Raw genomic sequence first — 23,249 nt, forward strand, 5'->3', positions numbered from 1 at the left:
ACGGGATTTTGGATGTCAAAGGAAAGAACCAAATCACTGATTAGATTCAACACAAGTTTGACAATAAATAATTTTCAAGACAACACATTGTAATATACACATTTGAAATGAAAGATAAACATGTTTCCCACTATGCCTTCATTAAAATATTTTAACTGGTGTGCTGTTAAAGGACAACTCCGGGGAATTTTTAAGTTTATCTTGATCGTTATATCTTTGTGAGTACAGTCTATAGAAGAAAAAACAAACAAACTAAATTGGTGCTTGCAACACGGAATTATTACAGTTAATGCCCAGAGCCCCCACTCAGCTAAAACGGCAGCTTTGGGGGCATAAACGTAAAGGGTGTCTATGTGCCTCTTAGCAGACACAAAATGCTATTAAAATATCTGTCCAACATGAACAGGGCCCTTATATGACAACGAAATGCGTTTAGCCACTTAGCCATTGTAAAAATTCGCTGAGTTGGGGTTCTGGGCATTAACTGTAATAGCTCTGTGTTGCAAGCACCAATCCGGTTAGTTTTTTTTTCCTATAGACTGAACTCACAAAGATATAACGATCAAAATAAACTTAAAAATTTGCCAGAGTTGTCCTTTAACTGGCCTGCCTATATATGGCCTAGATTTCTTAATATAAACAGCAACTATGGACTCCAAAATAAATCTGAACTGGCGGGAGAAAGAAGCGATCGCTGCAGCTTGCTGAATTAGTCGAACAGCGGGATGTTATAAAAGGCAAGTTCAGCCCAACATTAACCAGCACTGTCCAAACCATACCGTTTAACTGCTCATCATCAAATATTTCAAAAACATTCTCCCTCTCCTGAATGTTTTACACACATCTCATTACTCACACGTCTCCTCAGTGCCATCACAATCCCCTACTGACAACTACTATCTCTCGAGCTGTCTCAGATAACTGGGAGAGTAGGGGCCCGATCACACTGAACGCATTTTTACTGTGAGAGGGGCCTTTTTTGAATAGATTTCTGTTGGCAGAGAGCGTTATGCGCCTCGGGTTTAATCGCCTGCTGTTTTTTCTTTTACTAAGGGTTTTGCTATAAATTGTATGCATACAAGTTTACTTTAAACATTAAGTTTATTTGTTAGTAGTTTGATTTGGGTACCATTAATGGAAACTGTTAGTTCCCTGTCTTTTAGAGGAAGGGTTTCACGGCCGCTGCTCTCCATTTCTCTGTGTTTGCTGTTGTGTTTTTTTCATCCCCCTATAGGTGCGCTGCAGTTCTGCGGTGGGTTAATCAGGTTAATCAGGATACACCGGTGCACATGTGTGCCCTGTCTGGATAAAGCTGCCTTGTTCACTTTCATGGGAGCGATTTTCTTCCTTTACACAGAGCCCTGGATGAGATGGTCACAGTCAGGTGCTTAGAAAGGCTCGTCGACGTATTTGTAGTGGTTGATCGATTGAAAATAAATTAGTTGTTGTAAATGCTGCCCTCTTTCCCTGCTCTTTTATTGTTATCCCTTGGCTCGGGGCGTAACAATTGTAGGCTTGTCGCCAAAACCGTTTATTTGGGTTTGTATTTGGATTAGGCATGTGCTGATATCAGTTTTTCATGTTGCGATTAATTGATGAAGCTTTTATCCCGGTATACGATATTATCACGATATTGAAATAAGTTTGTCATAGCATAGCAGCTTTAGGAACTATTTTTGTAATAACAAAAATAACTCAATGTTGAAATACAATAATAATGCACCAAAAATATCTACAGCTCTGGAAAAAAATGAAGAGAAATCAATGTTAAGTGGTCTCTTATTTTTTTCCAAAGCTGTAAACGTACAATTTTCAAACAGATTAAAGTGCAAAAGATTTAGGCTATAAATAACAACAGGTAACAAATTAATATAAGGTCTCATTATTTAATGCATTAACTAATATTGAGCAACAGCTACATTTGTAACAGAAAATATAATGTTTTTGGTAATGTTAGTTAAGAAATACTGATCATTGTTAGTTTTATCTTAGGTCCATTAAAAAAGTTATTTTGTTATTAAATAGTAACTAAGAAATGAACATTACTTAGAATAATTAATTCTTTATAAGTATTTTTCATTGACAGTTTGGTAATAATGAATTAACATGTTGACTAATGAAGTCTTATGTCTTTTGGACAAATGATCCAAAAAAATTCTAATAATTGGGGCATGTTGTAGTCCAGATTAAAACATAATGTTTAAGTTTGAAAATAAATAGTGTATTGAGTGTTTAAGTATTTAGTATTTGGTGCTGTGATGAACAACACTGAGATTACAAAAACGAATGGCTGTTTTAAAAACTTCACGTGGTTGCTTTTGTTTGTGGGTTTCCGGGGTAACTGCTGCATTCTGCCATTCATCAGCGCCCTCTGCTGTCCCTGAGCGGCACTTCAGCAGCACATCTCCTTCACTCGTTCATGTGCTTCTCATTTAAACCTGAGGGCGTGTCCCTTTGACTCAGAATACAGCGGTGTTGAGCATTTATACGGTTTATGGGCAACGTATTCTTGAGTGCATTATAAAAAACTTAATAATTGTTAATAAATTATTATTTACGATATTTTGAAGTGCCCACGATAACAATATCGTGCATATTCATTGTCGTGATATATCGATTTACCAAAAATTGTGCCTAATTTGGATTGATTTCAACTTTGGTAAGTGCCTCGCATTTTGTTTGCATAAGGAAAGGTGAATTATTCCCTGGTAGGTGAAGAACGTGTTTTCGGGGGCGTTATCTATTATTTTGTTTTGTTATTTTGGGTTGGCTCGGGGCTTAGTAGCAATTGTCTCAGGAGCACGGCCGAGGTTTGGGGGACTACTCTGTAACTGGTGGTCTACTCAAACTTGTGGGATTTAGGGTATAAATACCTGGTCTTGGGCCAGCTGAAGATTAGGGCCTACATTGTTAAAAGATGGGGTAGTTTAGTTTCTTAAACAAGCCTAAGAGTTTGATTTGTTAAATCTCCGCAGGAGATATTGACTTTTATTAGGTGCGTTTCATTGAAAGTCTGTTCAGTTCATGGCTTATAGGCATAATATGGCAACCAGGGTTGAAGCATTTGTTCAGGCTCCGTCTGATGAGTCAAAAGATGACATGACTAAAGAGCAGCTTTTAGAAGTAGCCACACATTATGAAATCAAAGTCTCTGCGAACCAGAAAAAGGTCTAAAGAGGGGATTAAACAAGTTCTTAAAGCTTCGCTAATTGATCCTAAAGTTTTATAGAAAACCTGCCGCTCCGCTGCCTGCTTTAAGGGTCCTCTCGTTCGAGCAACAGAAAAAGTTACTGCTTATACAGCGTGATACTGAATGCGAAAATTCAGATTTCAGAGTTGCCTCAGCCAAGCTAAACATTGCCGATAGTTTGAGGTTGGTCCCTCCGTTTAACGAATCAGATATAGAATTTTTTTTCTTCTATTTGAAATAGTTGCTAATGCCTATGAATGGGGTGATCTTGAGCGCATGCTGTTGCTTCAGTGTGTTTTGACTGGTAAGGCTCAGCAATCCTATTCCTCTTTGTCGGAGGAGAACAGCCAAACTTATGAAGCCATTAAATCGGCCGTTCTAAAAATGAATGAGCGCATACCGGAGAGCTACTGTCAGCAGTTAAGTACATTATGACATAAACCTGACCAAACCCATGTAGAGATTTAACTCTGAAGTATGAACGGTGGTGTGTGTCGGCAAATGTTAAAACACTGGAGGATCTAACTAATGTAATGTTAGTGGAACAATACAAAAACACACTTCCTGAAGTAGCTGCCACCTACAATCCAGAGCTTCAGGTTGGGACCGCTGCGAAGGCTGCACTGCTGACTGATGATTGGGAACTTTGCCATAAGTTCTGCGTAGAAAGTTTCAAAATTGAACACCCATCTTACTCACGTGTAAACCATCTGTTTGTTTCTCTGAACTTGGGGAGAAAAAAGTTTATGGTTCTACTTGCAATTATAGCTTAGAGAAGGGGCTTTGGAAATCGAGTTGTCCAGTGCTTAAAGCAAAGAATGCAGGTGCAAAATTTACTGGACCGGCGTCATTAGTAACCTGCCGCCCTGGCTGCCGCTGTCCCGGGATACATTCGGGCCGTGTTAACAGCGGGGATGCTAGGCGGCGCAGGTGGTATGGCAGCACACCAAGAGTTATTTAAGCCCTTTATCCCTGATGGTTTTGTGTCGCTTGCAGGTAGCGAGAACAGGGTGGCGGGGAAAATTCTCAGAGACATGGGATCTTCTGAATCCTTTATTTTGGAGTATGTGTTGCCGTTCTCGACAGAGTCGCGAGTACAGGTAACTCACTTTTAATTCGTGGAAATGGGCTTAATACATTAACCATACCTCTGCATAGGGTTACTTTAATGTGTGACCTTTTTCAGGGGGAGGTGGAGCTGGGCGTGCGGCCGATTCTACCTTTCGATGGCGTGTCACTTATTCTTGTAAATAATTTGGCTGGTGGATGCGTTTCGATTAACCCTTAAGGACCTATAACTTTTTTGGGGCGCCTGAAGTGCCTCTACTTTTCTTTGTTTTTCTCACCCATTCTACAAGTTAGCATCAAGTGCTATATATCATTTTTAACAGGAGAACCAGAAGTTTCCATCTAGCCCATTCTATGTCCCAATTTTACATTTATTTATTCTGAGAATGGATTAAATTAATATAATTTCAAGAAAAACGACAGTAAAATGGGGAATTTTTTACTGTTAACTCAAACAGAACTTCATAAAGTTTGGAATTTTTCCTTTAGAAAGTTAGACTTAGTTGTTTTACACTTCCAGAGGAAATTTTGTTTACATGTAATAATCCCTCAGCAAGTTATAGCCATTTTTATTATAACATTATTCTAGGCATTTCTAGGTTTTTGATTGAAAACAGGTTTATTTTATTTACTGACAATGTGTCCTAAAAAGTTCAAACAGTAAAGTAAATAGAAAGATGTTATATAATAACAATGCTGAAACAAACATTTTTCTTCAGAGAAATATATTGTAATTTGAACATGAAAAACCGCACACAATGCAATGCAACATGAAAAAATGCAAACAATGCAACAAGTTGTGACAACAAACTGTGCAATAAAATATACTGAGGCTAGGTTTACACGTGGGCGGCTATTTTCATAAATGATTTCAACCTCTCCAGACATAATCTTCTCAAACACAAATTGAGGAAAATATACTGAGTGAAAATGGTGTAAAACGTCTCGGTTACATATGTAACCCTCGTTCCCTGAGGAGGGAACGGAGACATAACGTCAGTGACTGACGAATGGGGGTTTCGCTTAGAAGCCTATCATCTCCGAGACTAGAAAGCGCCCAATGGCAGTGCCAATGCCATGGGCATGCGAGATTTGCATGCGTAACTCCGCCTACCCATGTGGGTATATAAGGAAGTAGCTGGCATAATCGCATTATGTTTACCTGCTGAGGAGCCAAGTTGAACTCCGTCCCAGCAGTACAGCGGATGTGGCAGCGGGACGTTACGTCTCCGTTCCCTCCTCAGGGAACGAGGGTTACATATGTAACCGAGACGTTCCCTTTCGTTCAGTCACTCCGACGTAACATCAGTGACTGACGAATGGGGGTCCTAATGTATTCACGAGCCCTGATGCAAGATAGGACGGTCAAAGGCCTCTACTTAACGCAGGAATACCAAGGTACACTGGGAGGCATATTCCAATAGGAGATATGTGCCAAGATGCCTACCCGTAGGGAGGACTTAAGGATACACGTATGCCCCGAGGGGCTGCATACGGAAGATCACTGGGGTACCAGCCGCAGGTGGATTTTTAACCCCAGGGGGTGGCAAGGTTGCCAAGCGAATACACCCGCTCAGGGAGGCTTATGGTGGAATACACATGTGGGGGTCGCCGGAGGGGAACCATGCACATGGGGCACCTGGCCGGACACGAGTGTCTGGCCTAAGTGCAGACTTACTGGCGTCGGCGTCGTCAGTGCTGGAGGAGCTCAGGGCTCTCGGGGAGCTCACCTGAGAAAATATCGCACATATCCAGTCCGTGGAGTGGAATGGTGAGCAAGCGAAGACACCTGAGCCAATCCATTACCGGCCACTAGTAGAGGCGAGTACATAGTCGGATATAGGCTCCACTCGGAGATTGTAGAATCTGGCGAATGTGTTTGGTGTCGCCCAGCCTGCAGCTCTGTAGATGTCTGTCAGCGGAGCGCCATGCGCTAAAGCCCAAGAGGAGGCCACACTCCGAGTGGAGTGTGCCCTGACGCCAAAGGGGATTGGGCGTCCCTGCTGCTGGTAAGCCAAAACAATGGTGTCCACTATCCAGTGAGACAACCTTTGCTTTGAGAGAGCCTTCCCTTTCAGCTTCCCACCATAACAGACAAAGAGCTGGTCTGAGGTCCTGAAACACTGCATCCTGTCTACGTAAGCGCGGAGGGCGCGTACTGGACAGAGCAGTGCCAAGGCTGGGTCTGCCTCCTCCAAAGGCAGCACTTGCAGGTTCACCACCTGGTCTCTGAACGGAGTGGTGGGAACATTGGGCACATATCCAGGCCGGGGTCTCAGGATCACGTGAGAGTCACCCGGCCTGAATTCCAGGCACGCTTCGTCAACCGAAAATGCCTGCAGGTCCCCTACCCTCTTGATGGAGGCCAATGCGGTCAGGAGCGCTGTCTTCATAGACAAGAACTTAACATCTACTGACCGCAAAGGCTCAAAAGGGGCCCTTTGCAGAGCACTTAGAACTACTGAGAGGTCCCAAGAGGGTACGAGAGGAGCACGAGGAGGATGTAGTCTCCTCGCACCCCTCAGGAACCTGATGACCAGGTCGTGCTTACTTACCGGTTTACCGTCCAAGAGGTCATGGTAGGCAGCGATAGCGGCCACATAAACCTTCAGGGTGGAAGGAGACAGCCTTCGATCCAACCCTTCTTGGAGAAAGGAGAGCACAGACCCTACCGGGCATTTTCAGGGGTCTTCTTGGCGGGAAGAACACCAACTCACGAAGAGGTTCCACTTCTCGAAGAGGTCTCGAAGAACTGACAGTAACTCAGAAGGCTTATAGGAGTGAAAGGTATGTAACCCTTGGCTCCGAAGCATTAAAACATAATGTGATTATGCCAGCTACTTCCTTATATACCCACGTGGGTAGGCGGATTTACGCATGCAAATCTCGCATGCCCATGGCATTGGCACTGCCATTGAGCGCTTTCTAGTCTCGGAGATGATAGGCTTCTAAGCGAAACCCCCATTCGTCAGTCACTGACGTTACGTCGGAGTGACTGAACGAAAGGGAACACAAACTACATACAAATAGTTAAATATACTGACTTTTGTGTGCTGTGCTCTATGAGAGAGCGCTCTGGACGCATTTATTTCTGTTTGTTTTCATGCACACAAATTCACACCCACTTTCACATTAATTTTTCAGAGAAACGTGATTGATGGTTCAAAAGACCAAAGACTGTGTTTATTGGTTGAATTGATGAAAGTTTCAACGAATCTGGGCTTGGGGGGTGGGACTAATATAAAAAAATAATTTCTGTTTGGCTCAGGGGACAACCCACATGTGCTTCCTTGACAAATCAATGCTGTATATTTTGATGACGCATCCACGCTGACTATGGAGCCTCTGAATGATCAATCGCGAGAAATGTTATACCTATGTAAAGCGGGGATTCTCTTCTTTACGATGCAGTTTACAGCATACAGATTGGATTAGCGGTTTAAATGTTATTACACATTTTAAAACAATAGTTATTTTTAGCCACGGACGGCTGTCTCGGTCTTTAAGGGTTAATGAATCGCACCTGCTGGTTCTTACTGACCCACCGGACTTGTGTCCCCGATGAGAGTGCTCAACAATATCCAGAGGTGTTTGTTGCCTGTGCGGTAACTCGGTCTGCGAGCCAGGCTAGAGCGAAAGGAAAACCTAATGAGGCTGAACAGCTCTTTTCCCTGAATGATCACCCGCTGTCGGTTTCTCGCAATGAGCTATCAAAAGAACAACAAAATGATGAGACGTTAAAGCCACAGTACAAACAAGTCATTGACAATGCTGAAATTCGTAATAGAGGGCTGGGTTATTTCATTAAAAAGGGGCTGCTGTTGAGAAAGTGGTCCTCTCACGCTAGTGATTGTGTGGGTGATCCTATTGTGCAGGTCGTAATACCACTAAAGTTACGTCCTTTAGTTCTAAAAATTGCCCACAACCAGCTTGCAGGCCACGCTGGTATAAAGAAAAAGTATGACAAAAATCTCCATTATTTTTACTGGCCTCGTGTTAAAAAGGATGTTGCCAGTTTTGTTAAAACCTGCCATACGTGCCAGCCAGGGTTCTAAATTAACACCCGCCAACCCGCCAAATGCGGGTTAAAAATCATTTTGGCGGGTGTAAATAAAAACATACTAGCCAGTTTGGCCGGTAATGCGTGAGGCATTACATGCAGTGTTGGGGAAGCTACTCTGAAACTGTAGCCTTAAAAGCTACAAGCTACTTGTAAGTTAAAGTAGTTAAGTTACATTCAAGCTACCATTTTGAAAAATTAGCTAGCTACACTACAAGTTACGATCAAAAAGTAGCTAGCTACATTGAAACTACTTTTTTTTTTTTTTTTTACAATGACAAATAACTTTTAATAATTAATGAATAATGTTATACTATTTGGGTTTTCAAGCAATATAATGCAATGTAATTAATTTCAAAGAGTTTAGTGTGACTTCAGGTTGATTGGGACACTTTTTTCCCGTCATTTCAAAGGCAAAAACTGTCAGAATCATTTGATTAATTGATACAATAAACACAATAATCTAATATAACCTATATCTCAAACTGACTGCAACATGGCTAAAAATTTTACATCAGTGCAAGAATAAAATCTATGCAACTTAAATTAAATATTCAGGAGTCAGGATTAGGTTTACCACTATCAAACAAACCAAATGTGGAACAATGTGAGAAATGTTACCAACACTAAAACATAACCTGAAACTGTTATATAATGTCTAAGTTAATAAAAAAAAAAATTGTATTCTTCCCTTCAGCTGATACAAATATTTTGTTCTTTAGTCCCTACCAGAAAACACCATTATATCACAATGTAACATGTATTTATTTTATATATCATGTAAATTCAACTTCACTGAGCCCAAAGGCAGCAGGCATCATGCAGATAAACTATTTTTGAAAGAGTTCTGACCAAGTCCAACTAAAACCCAACAAAATAAATAATGAACAAATAAAATATAAATCAACATGAAATTAGTTCATTGACAGTCTTATATATTAATTTATATTTTATTATTAACAATATAACCAATTTACCGAATTATCCAGTAGTTTTCTGAACAGATGCATTTATTAATATTATAATTAAAAACTAACAGACTGATGGAAATGTGGGATATTTTCTCAATATGCGACATGCAGGACAAGAGGTGAAAATGCTGTGGTACACGCAAAGCGGGACGGGTGGTCACCCTGGTAAGGATTAGTCTAAATGCAGATTAAACTCACAGCACATGCAGTGATGGAGCGCAGCATTCTCAACAGAACCGCATGTGAATATCATGAGCTGCTTGCATGAATGGTGCAGGCGCTTTGCTTGCATATTTATTTACATTTTGAATGGTTTAGTTTAAAAGTGGACATTTCAAGCTTTCTATAGCCTACACATGATATATCTCATGTCTGTGAGGCATGTAGCCTGCTGAGTTTTGGTTTATTTACAATGTTGTTTTACCGCTGAGCAGCTCATATAAGTGAAGCGCGTCTGAAAGCTGAGCTTCCGCACACCGCTCAGCTCCGCTCGTTCTCGTCAGTCGTCAGATTCAGAACCCAAAAACAGAATGTAGCTTTCTCCGCTACTCGGCTACTTGCTGTATAATGTAGTTAGCTACTGGAAAAGCTACACTGTTTTAAAAGTAACTGAGCTACTGACAAGCTACTGAAAAACGTAGTTAAGCTAGTAGCGTTGCTACTTGTAGCTCGCTACTGCCTAACACTGACTACATGCATTAAACATAAAGCTCTGTTCTCTGTCATTTATCCCCCTGGCAGAACTTCCTACATTTCCATGAACACTGTGCCATAATGCTACGTGATGACGTTTCATACAGCCATTGGCTGCGCACAGTTTGCAGTGAACCCTTGTCCGGGACAAGTGGATTTTTTAAAGGGGCAAGTGAAAGAGAATTTTACATGCCCAACAATATCGTGATAAAAAACGTCAAAAATAACTAGGGAATTACCAAATTGCAAGAATGATTCTACATTAATTTAGTGTAAGTTGGCGATCGATAGTGGATAATAGTGTAATGTATAATGAACTGATGGTAACAAGCGTTGTTGACGCTCGCGCAGCCTCACGAGGAGAAATCACAACATATTAGCGCAGCTCACACAAAGAAACTCAATTTCTTTGAGTTTATAACAAATTAAAATTTGTTATAAACTGTGTAGTTTTTATATTTATAACAACATGATAGCCTACAGTTAAGCAAGATGACAGAACCAAGAGTTCTGTTTTCCTAAATACCATCATGACTGAAAATGACACTGATTTCATATGGCAGTTCCATTAAAAAATGTATTAACATTAAGTCACTTACATTTTAGATGCAATACTAACTGTTTTTGTTAGATTTCAGCAGAAAAAATAGTTCCAAACAAAGATCACTGCAGTCCCAAATGATAACGCATCTCACAGCAACAGTGTGTGTCACTGAACAATTCAGCGTTTGAATGAATCGGTTGAATCAAAGATTCAATGACCTATTCATAAATGACTGCATCATTCATGAATGAATCATCCATTTGAATGAATCGTTTAAATGACTCAGTGACTCACTCATTAAGATGATCATCTGCTGCCACCTACTGGAGGTTTATTTTCATCTTTCCAACATTTCATTGTCTATTTAAACATATTTAAAACAATCTTATAACATTATATGATGCAGTTGTCTTTTTTTTGGTAAATTTAATTTGATTGGTAACAGCCCTATATTGCCTTATTCTAATTTAATTTCTAGATGAAACGAAAAAATAAAATTAGATTAATGAAAAAATAAAATAAAAGCTAAAGCATAGCCTAATTTAATAAGATTATGGAAAAATGCCCTTTATAAAAGGTACAAATATCACAAATATGCAGATTCAAAATATGTCAAAGTTGATTGAACACTGGTGAGAATATTGCTTCAGAATAAATTATATTAACAACACACATAAACACACGCACACACACACACTCATAATTTCTCTTATTTTCACCGGGGGAAAAAAACTGGCTCGTGGAAATTCTGTTTGGCTGGTAACTTTAGAAAGTTACCAGCCACATCGGCTGGGGATCAAAAAGTTAATTTAGAACACTGGTGCCAGCTCACCAGCAAACCAAACCATCCTTTAAAACCGGCCCCTCTTCGTCCAATTCCAACGGTGTCAACCGTTCGAGCATCTTATCATTGACTGTGTTGGCCCGCTTCCTTGCTCGAAAGCTGGAAGTGAGTATCTGCTGACGGTAATGTGCCAGGTCGCTCATTATCCAGCTGCTTATCCGTTGTGCTCTATTAACACGAAATTTGTCGTAAAACTTACCAAGGGAGTCATTTTACTACAAATTTGTTTGCCGATTTAAGTGCTTCGTCAGTTAGGAATTAAACATAATCTGGCAACCACATATCACACGCATAACCAATGGGCTCTGGAACGTTTTCATTCTACGTTAAAATCGTTACTCAGAGCTTACTGTGTAGAATTGGAGTGAAACTGGGAGGAGGGCCTGCCCTGGCTAATGCTGGCAGCCAGGGAGGTTACCCAGGAGAGTATTGGTTATAGCCCGAACGAGTTGGTTTTTGGCCACAAGGTCTGGGGGTTGCTAGCCGTTTTACACGATCAGTGGACCGATTCAGAATTACCCAAGAAATTATCAGATTATGTCTTTGGGGTTCCGTTGTCAGCTGCCATTGGCCTGGGATTTGGCTAGAAAGTGGCTGGGGAAGACTCAGGAGAATTTGTTTGACTGTTACACCTAACATGGAAAGTTCAGTGTGGGTGATCAAGTTGTGGCGCTTCATCCAATATTAGATTACAGTGAGAGGTACTTTTTTGTATAGATTTCTTTTGGCAGAGAGCTTTATGTGCGCTGCTTATGCGCCTTGCGTTTAATCGCCTGCTGTTTTTTCTTTTACCTATGTTAACTGTGAAGCTGCTTTGAAACAATCGCTATTGTAAAAAGCATTATATAAATAAAGGTGACTTTAATGTATTTGCATTGTACTAAAATGCGTTTATTTTCAATAGGCATATATGTGGCTAAAACAGGTAGTTTAGTGCATCCCACATTTTTTTACATTAACATTTTAATATAATAGGGTGGGGTCCTCCTCTTCCAGGGACAATAGGCCCCTGTGGCACGGCCTAAGCTTAAGCTTTTGTCCTTAATGGCATTTTTTTCCTCACGTAACTTTTACTTTTATACTTTAACCCTTTAAAACCGAACGTGTCGTCGACGACACAGCCAACCAAGCTGTATTGAAGTTACCGTAACTCTTCAACCCTTTGCACTATCATAATAATTTAAATTGCTCCTGAAAGTAGACATCCTGCGCTTTCCGCCTATATACGGCTTATTACAGTAATGTCATGTTTTCCATCTGCAAATCACCGCGGCTTTCGGGGGGGAGCGGGAAGGGGCGAACAGAACGGAGATACGGAGCGCGGCAGAGTTTTAGAGGATTTTTAGATTCCAAAACACAATTAAAAAAGGACAAAAACATGGCGAAGACAGTGTATACAAGATAGGAGGCTATTGAGTTTATCTTTGACACTTGGAAGGCGGCTGAGACCCAGAGACTGCATATTCAGATGTTGAGGAGGCATTTGTTGCTACCCTTTATCTAGACATGGATTGGTAAGTGAAGCTTGTCTTTTCTATGCTGAAACTGTGAGAAATGTCGGTGAAATAGGGATAGATTCAATGTTTTAGTTCAAAATATCACTGTTTCATGCATCATAGTGTGTGTGTGTGTGTGTGTGTGTGTGTGTGTGTGTGTGTGTGTACACACGCGTATGCGTTGCATGTGTCGTTCATGTGTTTGCATGCACTACATTCATGAGTTTGCGTGTGTTCAAATGTGTTTGCATGCATTTCGTTCATGTGTTCATGTGTTTGCATGCATGGCATTCATGTGTTTGTCTGTGTTCATGTGTTTACATGCATGTGTATCCGTTCATGTGTTTACATGTGTGTGATGTGTACATGTGTGTGTTGGCATGTGTGTAAGTAATTATTTTGTATTATTACGTCATTGTTATTTGGTTGCATTTATAAGTGTTTATTTATTTATTTATTTTTACAATTTTGCTTTAACTAATGTATTATTTTACAATGGAAAATACATTTATAAATATATTGTGAGTTTGTAATACAAGCTTGTTTTGTTTTTTTTCCCAGTGTGGCTTGTACAAAAGCAAACGGGCCCTCCACAACACCACCTCAGATGGGCCGTGGGGTAAAGAAAAAGGCTCCTGAGTGAAAACTCTGCAACCCAGTGTCACAAAAAGACTTGTATATATGTATTATAGTTTATTCTTCAAGTTTAAAGTGTTCGATTCTTTTGTTCAGTGGGTTTCTGATTTTTTCTCAATAAAAAGCAGTAAAATGTATTCCCGTTTTTGCAGTTTTTGCCTATTTAAATTCTATTTTCAAACTTACCACATACAGTGAGGGTCAATAACAGTAATTTATTGAAAGCCAGTTGTGTTCTGAAAAAAATAACACCTTGCACTTGAGGATAGCACATTCTGTTATAATTCTACAGTCAAAAAAACAAAATATGTGAAAACGCCCCTTTTTAGCTTCAGGTTCTAAAGGGTTAAGTAGTTTTGAAACTAGTACTTTACACTTTTACTTGAGTAAAAAGCTTGAGTTGATACTTCAACTTCTACAGAAGTTTTTTTAAACCCTAGTATCTATATTTCTACCTGAGTAATGAATGTGAATACTTTTGACACCACTGATTGTCTATCATTTTGACGATGGTGATTCTGATAGAAATCAAGCGTATAGCCTTAGTCATGTTAATCAGATCATGTTAGTCAAGCTTTAACAAACTGTTTTGTAATAAGTGAAGATGGTAATGCTGCTTTTGGAGTTGTGTAATTAAAAATATTCTTGCTTCACATACTTGAGTTTTTCCAGCGTACAGTTGGGATCCTCCAGTTTTTCAGAGAGCAGCTTGACTTCTGAATCTCCTGGATGATTATAGCTCAGATCCAGCTCTCTCAGGTGTGAGGGGTTTGAACTCAGAGCTGAAGACACATAACCACAGCCTTTCTCTGTCAGCATACAGCCAGACAACCTACAAACACACACAGCAACAGTCCACATGACTTCAACTTTTATACCTATTCAAATGTTCATTGGGTATTATTAATTTGTAACCATGTAAAAAACATAAATAGCAATATCCAGTGAATAATTAAATGGTTTGTTTTTAAACACGTACGTTGCATATTTAATTCCATGTTATGAGTGGCCCAAGCTCACTTGCAGGAGTTCATGTGCAGTAGCATTTATGGCTCAAACTGGACTCAAACGCAGCTTCTGAAGGGCCACTGCTCTGCAGAGTGTAGCTCCACCGTACCTGATCCAGCTAATTCAAGTCTTCAGGATTACTAGACTCAGACCTTATCCACACTAATACATTTTCGGTTTCCATGAGATCTTGCGATATTAAAATGTGACAAGATTTCTCGTCTCGTCTCGTTGTGAAAAAATGCGGTATGATATCACTATGATGTTGCATGAGGGTGAAATTAGCATAGAATCTCAGTTCACTGATCATGTGATGGGCAAGATGAATGACAAGACCATGACAGAGGATTCATTGCACAACAGAGTCTAGCATCGAGAGCTGCTTCAGGGCCGCTTTTGAAAAATGCTGTGGCAAGGCTGGTCTACTATAGTGGTAGTGTCATAGCCATAATGTGGTGCAGATGTGTGCAGTGTAAATAAGGGGTAACCATCTGATAAATGTACCGGCACTCCCTATACACAGAGTATGTGCGTTAGCGAAAGTAAAACAAAAGTAAAGTAAAACATGAGCTCCCTGATGCAAATTAGGCTACATTCAATAGCCTGTCTTCCAATATCAACCCTATCTTAGGTTGGGGTGTGTAGTTGTAACCACCTCTTGGCTCTGGTCTCTGTTTGCACTTTGAATAAGACTAAGAAAAGAGTGCTATTTGTCTAAGTTATTTATACAGTTTTATTTCTATGTTTAATTTATGGAAATGAGTTCAATTAAGAGGTCACACCCAGCCTCAGCCAGAAATTCTGGAAGCTCATAATTCATGTACAGTAAGGTCTCAAGAAACTGTATTTCGTATAGGAGAGAAGTCAGTTGAGTTTGTGTCAAAACCTATCACAGAGATTGAATATTGTTGTCTTTCAATGCATTTGATAATTCATGCTCAGAAAATAGAACTGAAATGAAATTCATTAAGATGATGAGTTAAATCATGTCAAAATGCTCCTGCAGACTATTTTTCCAGTCATGAATATTGTCATTGAGGAATTTATAAAAAATACTGTGTAAAAATGTTCTCATCTCGTTATGTGCTATTCACTTTCAAACAGTTGCTAAAATATGTTCATTAGCAAAACATGAGAGCAATTGCATTTTAGACCAAACATATAATTGTGAGTGAGTTTCAGTGTGGACGAGAAACTTTTGTAAAACGCTAGTGTGGATGGAGAGTGTTTAGATACGAAAATGCCATTTTAAATGTATGTGGATTAATGTAGATGTAGCCTTAGGCAGGTGTTCTGGAACTGGTTGGAGCTAAACTCTGCAGGACAGCAGCCCTCCAGGAGCTGAGTTTGAGACCACTGAATCAAGCTGCTCTAAAACACTGAAAACCATCATGAGCTGCTCTGTGTAAACATCACAACCTTCAAAATTCATACTAAGCTGTATATCCCATTGTGTTAATTTAGAACCCTGGCTGAGATGTTAATGGTGTCACTAGATGCCGTTATTAGCTTGTTCAGTGCTATCGGAAGCAAACCATCCATTAAAATATATGTATTAGAAAACTGCAACATTTTACAGTTGTAATTCTTATTTAAGGCCAGTTTGCAATTTCAATCTTCATACAGTCCATTGCCATTCCTCCACTCTCAAAAATATTTTTCTCAGACTTCATGGGCAAAAAAATCTAATTCTCGAAAATGCTGTTTTGTCTTGAGAGCAGATGCCACATTCTGTGACAAAGCCATATATTGTGGTAGTATTTATTTAACTATTTTAAAACTATTTACATCAGTATCTCCAGCAGGCAGTTTGGACTCTTCAGTCCATCAGAAAGAAGCTTTACTCCAGAATCCTGCAGTTCATTGTTACTCAGGTCCAGCTCTCTCAGGACAGAGTTTGGGGATTGTAGAGCTGAAGACAAACTCTTACAACACTGAGCAGTGAGCTTACATGTGGGAAATCTAAAGAGAAACACAATGTAATTGCATACAGAATAAATATTAGCAGTGCAAATTTAATAATTAACTTATTGCAAAACATAAGGTATTTGAACTCAAACCTCAGTATCTTCAGCTGACAGTTTGGACTCTTCAGTCCATCAGAAAGAAGTGTCACTCCAGAATCCTGCAGGTCATTGTTACTCAGGTCCAGCTCTCTCAGGAAGGAGTTTGAGGATTGTAGAGCTGAAGACAAACTCTCACAGGACTGAGCAGTGAGTTTACATGTGGGAAATCTAAAGAGAAACACAATGTAATTCCTTACAGAATAAATCTTAGCAGTGCAATTTTAATAATTAACTTATTGCAAAACATAAGGTATTTGAACTCAAACCTCAGTATCTCCAGCTGGCAGTTTGGACTCTTCAGTCCATCAGAAAGAAGCTTAACTCCAAAATCCTGCAGGTCATTGTTACTCAGGTCCAGCTCTCTCAGGACAGAGTTTGAGGATTGTAGAGCTGAAGACAAAATCTCACAGGACTGAGCAGTGAGTTTACATGTGGGAAATCTAAAAAGAGACACAATGTAATTCCTTACGGAATAAATCTTAGCAGTGCAATTTTAATAATTAACTTATTGCAAAACATAAGGTATTTGAACTCAAACCTCAGTATCTCCAGCTGGCAGTTTGGACTCTTCAGTCCATCAGAAAGAAGCTTCACTCCAGAATCCTGCAGGTCATTGTTACTCAGGTCCAGCTCTCTCAGGACAGAGTTTGGGGATTGTAGAACTGAAGACAAACTCTCACAGGACTGAGCAGTGAGATTACAGCACTGTAGGCTGTGTAGAGGACAAAACAAATGTAATGCAATATTAATGCTTATTAGGTAAGGTTTATAATCTAGAGCACAGATTATTTGGGAAAATGACGTAAGTGACGTAAGCAAGGCTAAAAATCACTTTATGAAACAACCAGTATTTCTAGTTAATTTATAATATAATAAACTCATGTTTTGCCTGATGCCTGACCCAGCTTGTCTGATGGCGGAGATAACATCAGCATTTAAGATCATCATACTTATTCATTTTTTTCTGTAAAGTCTAGGTGAACAAGTCACCCCATGTAAGATTAAGGTTAGATTATAAAAAACTAACAGTTTATATAAAAGACTCTTACAGCGCTCTTCTGGAGTTTTTGATCACTGGCAGCAGTCTCATCACAGCTTCATCAGATCTTCTGTATTTCTGTAGTTTAAAAATCTCTTGAGTCTCTTCTGATATCTGGAGCACAAACACCAGACCTGACCACTGAGCAGAGGAGAGCTTCTGTGCTGAAAGATTTCCTGAGTTCAGATTCTTCTGGATTTCCTCCATAAAGTCATCTTTCAGTTCACTCAGACAGTGGAAGAGATTGATGGTCTTCTCTACTGATTTCTGCTTCTCTATTTTCCTTTTGATATAGTCAGCAGTGTCTTTCATGTGCTCTTTTTTGAGTTCCAGTCCTGGCAGTAGTTCCTTCAGGTCACTCTGATTGGACTCCAGTGAGAGACCCAGAAAAAAACGGAGGAAAAGGTCCAGGTGTCCGTTCTCACTTTGTAAAGCCTTATTGATCGCAGCCTTATGAAGTTTAAATGGTGTCTTTCTGGAAAGATACCACACCAGTTTTTGTATCCTAGATTCAAGAAATGGGTTTGCTTTCATTTCTTTGCTTATCAAAAACACATAAAGAGCAGCAAGGAATTCCTGTACGCTGAGATGCACAAAGCTGAAAACATGTCTTCCCTTTTCCTCCTGAAACATTCGAGTGCATAACCCAGAGTACACCGACACTTCGCTGACATCTAGTCCACATTCCTCAAGATCTTTTTTGTAGAAAATCAGGTTTCCTTTCTGCAGCTGTTGAAAGGCCAGTTTCCCAAGCTTCATAATAATCTCATCAAAAGACCTTGCAGTGGCTTTATCTGTAGCTTCAGCTTCAAGACTATCATTGTACTTTTTTCCCATCTGTTGCTGCTGAGAAATTAGGAAGTTTGTGTACATTCCTGTGAGATTTGTGGGAGTTTTGTCATTGCTTTTTTTGTCATTTTGAGTCAGTAGAGGCTGAAGAACAGTGAGCGAGATCCAGCAGAAGACAGGGATATGGCACATGATGTACAGGCTCCTGGATTTCTTGATGTGACTGATGAGGTTTTTAGCAACCTCAGGACTGCTGTTATTTTTGAAGTATTGCTCTTTCTGTTCATCATTAAATCCGCGCACTTCAGTCACCCAATCAATGTAGTCAGGGGGTATCAGACTGACTGCTGCTGGTCTGGATGTGATCCAGATGAGAGCAGAGGGAAGCAGGTGTCTCTTGATCAGGCTTGTAACTATCTTACTCACTGTTGTTTTTTTGTGAACATCTTTGAATCTGCCACCCTCTTTAAATCTCAAAGGAAAGCGACATTCATCTAGTCCATCAAAAATGAACAAGACCTTACCATCACCTTCAGGAAGAGAGGGCAGTTCTTTAGGATCACTAAAGAAGTATTCATGAAGGAGTCCCATGAGACTGCAGTTCTCTGTAATCAGGCTTAGCTCACGGAACGGCAGAGGAAAAATGAAGACTATATCCTGATTTTCTTTTCCTTCAACCCAGTCAAGGATGAATTTATTGACAGAGACAGTTTTTCCTACTCCTGCAATCCCCATCATCAGTACCCTTTTATGGTCTTTAAAAATATTATTGCACTGAATTGGTGTGTCATTGGTATCACATAGATTATGATTCAATTCAATCTGTCTCACTTCGTGTTTATTTAGTCTTCCTCCAGTCTCGTTTTCAACCACATATAAATCAGTAAAGATATCGTTCAGCTTTTCCCGATGACCCGTCTCTGAATTACCAATCAATATCCGCTCATAGTCCTGTTTTAATTTCTCCTTCAGTCTGCAGCTGGTCTCTGTGTAATCATGAGGAGCAGCTTGTTTGTCGTCTGCAGTTGAGCCTTTAAGAAAAGAAGATAAAAGACAACAAAGACTAAGTCATCATGTTTTTAATAAATTCGTATAGTCCTTGAGTTGAAAGTCAAGTTTTTATTTTTGTGGCATTTTTAATATGATTTAACCCCATGCCTTTCAAAGATCGCAGATGGCCCCAGATTACTATTGTTCAACATTCACTGCTAGTTAAAACATCACACTCTTACTTTATCTGGACAAACTCAGTATCATCAGACAGATTAAAGACTCCAGCTTCGATATTTGAACACTGCTTATGATAAAACTGGGTTGCAGTGACATTAATTTCTTTGTGTCAGGAGTGCATTATAATCGATCCGTTATCAAACAATATTTTGAATGGAATATCACACACACATCAATTATCTTTCATCTGCAGCAGCTCAGCTGTGTTCACACAGCTTGCAAAGAACAGCTTTCAGTTTAGCTCTTAATTCAAAAGTGCTCATATTTGGAGAAATATTGATATATTCTCACATGTTTGCAAAATATTTCATCATACAGAATACCATTACTATTAATTTCTCACTGAATTATGCGATCTGAAAGAATTGAGACATGCATATAGCTCTCTGTCTGTCTCTGTGTCTCCTCTTAATGATGAGTCATCAGGCGTTCATTTTCTCACTGAGCTGCCAATAATATGACAATAATCAACACTGCCCTCCGCATGATGCGCTCCTCCTGTGTGGAAACTTCCTCATTCTGGCTCTGTGAAGAACGTGACTATTCTACATTTCTACACTTGAACTAAGAAGCTAATAAACACAAGTTGACTATGGAATAAGGTTTTTGTGTGATTTTTCATGTGATTTCGGCTATTTTATATGAATAATGGATGGTTACATTATGACTGCTGACAAGTGTGGCGATTACCTCCATATAAAATTATAAATATAACAATGTGGCAGAGGGGGCGTGGTTCCGCAAGGTCTGTAGCGGGAGAGAGGGAGCAGGACCGAGCGGGGAAAGTAGGTCAAGTGCAAATGACTAACACCTGTATCTGATTGCAGTAATTGGCGTGGAGAGACGGCTTTTAAATGGCAGCAGAGATAGAGGAGGGTGAGAGAGACCAGGACTGGGACTGCTGCTGCTAACGTTGACATGGGACACTGAGCATTTGAATGAGCTGAAGCTGACGAACTGAGAATCGTTGCCTACCGAGTTTTGAGTATATGAAAGAGAAGCGCCCTTGTGCATTGTTTATGTTAAAGCGAAGTGTGATAAATAAAAGTGTGCAGTCCCAGTCTCACCGACCCCGTCTTCTTCCTTCCAACACACACACGAACCTTGTTACACTGGTGCCGAAACCCGGGAAGGAAGAAGATCGCCGCCGCCATGCAGACCCTGCCGAAGACGCCGCTTGCGGACATTGTTCAATCGCTCGCTGGTCTTCACCAGGAAAACCATCAAGATCTGCTGGCCGTGAGGGAGGAGCAACAGAAATGGTTTGAAGCCCTCCTTCAGGCCCAGCATGAAGAACGGGAGCTGTTCCGGAGCTGGATGGACTGGGAGATTCGGGCCGTCCCCCCTGCTACCACCGACTCAGCCGCCGTTCTCCACCTCTCGAAGATGGGGCCCGAGGATGATCCGGAGGCATTCATCGACATCTTTGAGAGGTACGCCGAGTCCCGGAGATAGCCCCAGTCAGACTGGCCGATGCGGCTCCTGCCATTGCTTTCCGGGGAGGCGCAAGGTAGCCGCCCACCAACTGCCAGTCCAGAATCTCCCGGTTTACCAAGATCTGAAGCGCGCTATTCTACAGCGGGTCGGCCGGAGCTCAGAACAGCATCGTCAGCGGTTCAGAACCCTGACCCTTGACGATTCCGGCCGACCCTTCGCATTTGCGCACCAGCTCCAGGACTCCTGCCGCAAGTGGCTGATGGCCGAAGGAAGCGACGTCGAGGATATCATCGACCGAGTGGTGCTGGAGCAGTTCATTGCGCGGCTTTCCCGAAAGAACGCGCAGTGGGTCCAGTGCCACCACCCGACGTCGCTGAACCAGGCCATCCAGTTGCCGGAGGATCAACCCCTTCCATCTGTCTCTTTCTCTTCCTCTTCCCCAGACCCTCCTCCCTAGAAACCAGTCCCGTTTCCCAGGTCCCGCGGGGGGATGTCGCCCAAACCGGCCCCGAGATGGACGATGGGCGGAGCCTGCGAGACCATGGGGTTGACCGTCTGGTGCCGAGGAGAGGGGCCACCACGGCAGACCCGTATTCTGCTCCAGCCGCTCCCGCACTCTCTCCGCGCCAATCGCCTGACCTCCTTCCAGCCACTAGGGCGGCGGGGAAGCCTGGGCCGGCTTGTTGGCGCTGCGGGGATCCGGGACATTTCATAGACCGTTGTCTGATCATGGAGGTCGAAACAATGGTCCGGGTCCCCGACGCTCCACAAGCCGCCCCCGATCAGGCTGGATTTTACCTAATACCAGTGAGTATCAAGGGGGGTACGTATCAGGCCTTGGTGGATTCTGGTTGTAACCAGACCTCTATTCACCAAAGCCTGATTCACTCTAAGGCATTGGGTAACAGCCGCACGGTTACGGTGAGGTGTGTGCACGGGGAAGTGGTGAACTATCCGTTGGTGCCGGTGGATATTCAATTTCGGGGACAAATACATAGTGTTGAGGTCGCAGTTAACCCGCACCTCCGGCATCCGCTGATCCTGGGTACCAATTGGCCAGCGTTTAATCAATTGTTGGGGCACTTATGTGCGGATGCCTCTTGGGGGAAAAGTGTGCAGCGGACTCCGGGAAGCTGTTCCAGCGGAATCAAGCGATCTGGAGATGCCCGTTCTCACAGATCGCGATGACTTTCCCCTGGGTTTTCGCAGGTCTTTTCCATCGACGGCCACCTTCTCCACCCTGACCAGCCTCGCTTTTATCTATATTTTGCAGTGATAAAGGATAGGTTGTATCAGGTGACCCAAGACGCCCAGACAAAAGAAGATACAACCCAGTTATTAGTGCCAAAAAGCCGTCTGGAAGCGCTATTCCAGGCAGCTCATTCTAATCCTATGGCGGGGAGAAAGTAAGTCAAGTACAAACGACTAACACCTGTATCTGACTGCAGTAATTGACGTGGAGAGACGGCTTTTAAACGGCAGCTGAGACAGAGGAGGGTGAGCGAGACCAGGACTGGGACTGCTGCTGCTAACGTTGACACGGGACACTGAGCATTTGAATGAGCTGAAGCTGACGAGCTGAGAAATGTTGCCTACCGAGTTTTGAGTATATGAAAGAGAAGCGCCCTTGTGCGTTGTTTATGTTAAAGAGAAGTGTGATAAATAAAAGTGTGCAGTCCCAGTATTGCCAACCCCGTCTTCTTCCTTCTAACACACACATGAACCTTGTTACAAACATGTTTTAACATCAACATATGAATAAAATCCCCATTATATCGTGACAGGAAACTAATACAAACACTTGATGGTGGTCTAAAGTGACATATAGAGAAAAGGTGTAATTTTCATGTTTTAAATTGTGTGATGTAGCTTGATGCTAACTGAAACTCTAATGCTAATTACAATAATTGACATAATGTGTGTTTAGTTTAGTTTTTTTTTCTTTAAGAAAGACTTAAGATAATGTTGACTCCTAAATGAAATACTGCACTGTTAATGGGCCATTTAGGCAGATATATATGTTATAATGGATTTGAATAATGGTTGTTAAAAAACAAACGATTCATAACAGAATAATGAGGATTACGTCTCATACATAGCCTAGAAATCTAGACGCACCCTAGCAGCAGCAAATCTAATCTGCCCGCGAGTGTCGTCTAGCAACTCTCAGTACACTTC

General features: G+C 41.2%; 1 protein-coding gene across 2 annotated transcripts in view; it reads right to left on the reverse strand.

The window, feature by feature from the left end:
- Nucleotides 1-23,249, reverse strand: part of LOC137049210 (NACHT, LRR and PYD domains-containing protein 3-like) — a 56,982-nt gene that overhangs the window by 4,387 nt on the left and 29,346 nt on the right. Inside the window, exons 5-10 of one of the 2 annotated variants that reach the window (XM_067427672.1) lie at nt 17,626-19,435; nt 17,115-17,288; nt 16,843-17,016; nt 16,571-16,744; nt 16,299-16,472; nt 14,161-14,334 (exon numbers count right to left, since the gene is read on the reverse strand). In XM_067427672.1, coding sequence (XP_067283773.1) covers nt 14,161-14,334; nt 16,299-16,472; nt 16,571-16,744; nt 16,843-17,016; nt 17,115-17,288; nt 17,626-19,435 — 2,680 coding nt within the window. The remainder of the gene's footprint in view (nt 1-14,160; nt 14,335-16,298; nt 16,473-16,570; nt 16,745-16,842; nt 17,017-17,114; nt 17,289-17,625; nt 19,436-23,249) is intronic. The other variant, XM_067427673.1, reaches the window with a different exon arrangement.

This window comes from Pseudorasbora parva, chromosome 20 (assembly GCF_024679245.1).
Source record: "Pseudorasbora parva isolate DD20220531a chromosome 20, ASM2467924v1, whole genome shotgun sequence".
NCBI lineage: Eukaryota > Metazoa > Chordata > Actinopteri > Cypriniformes > Gobionidae > Pseudorasbora > Pseudorasbora parva.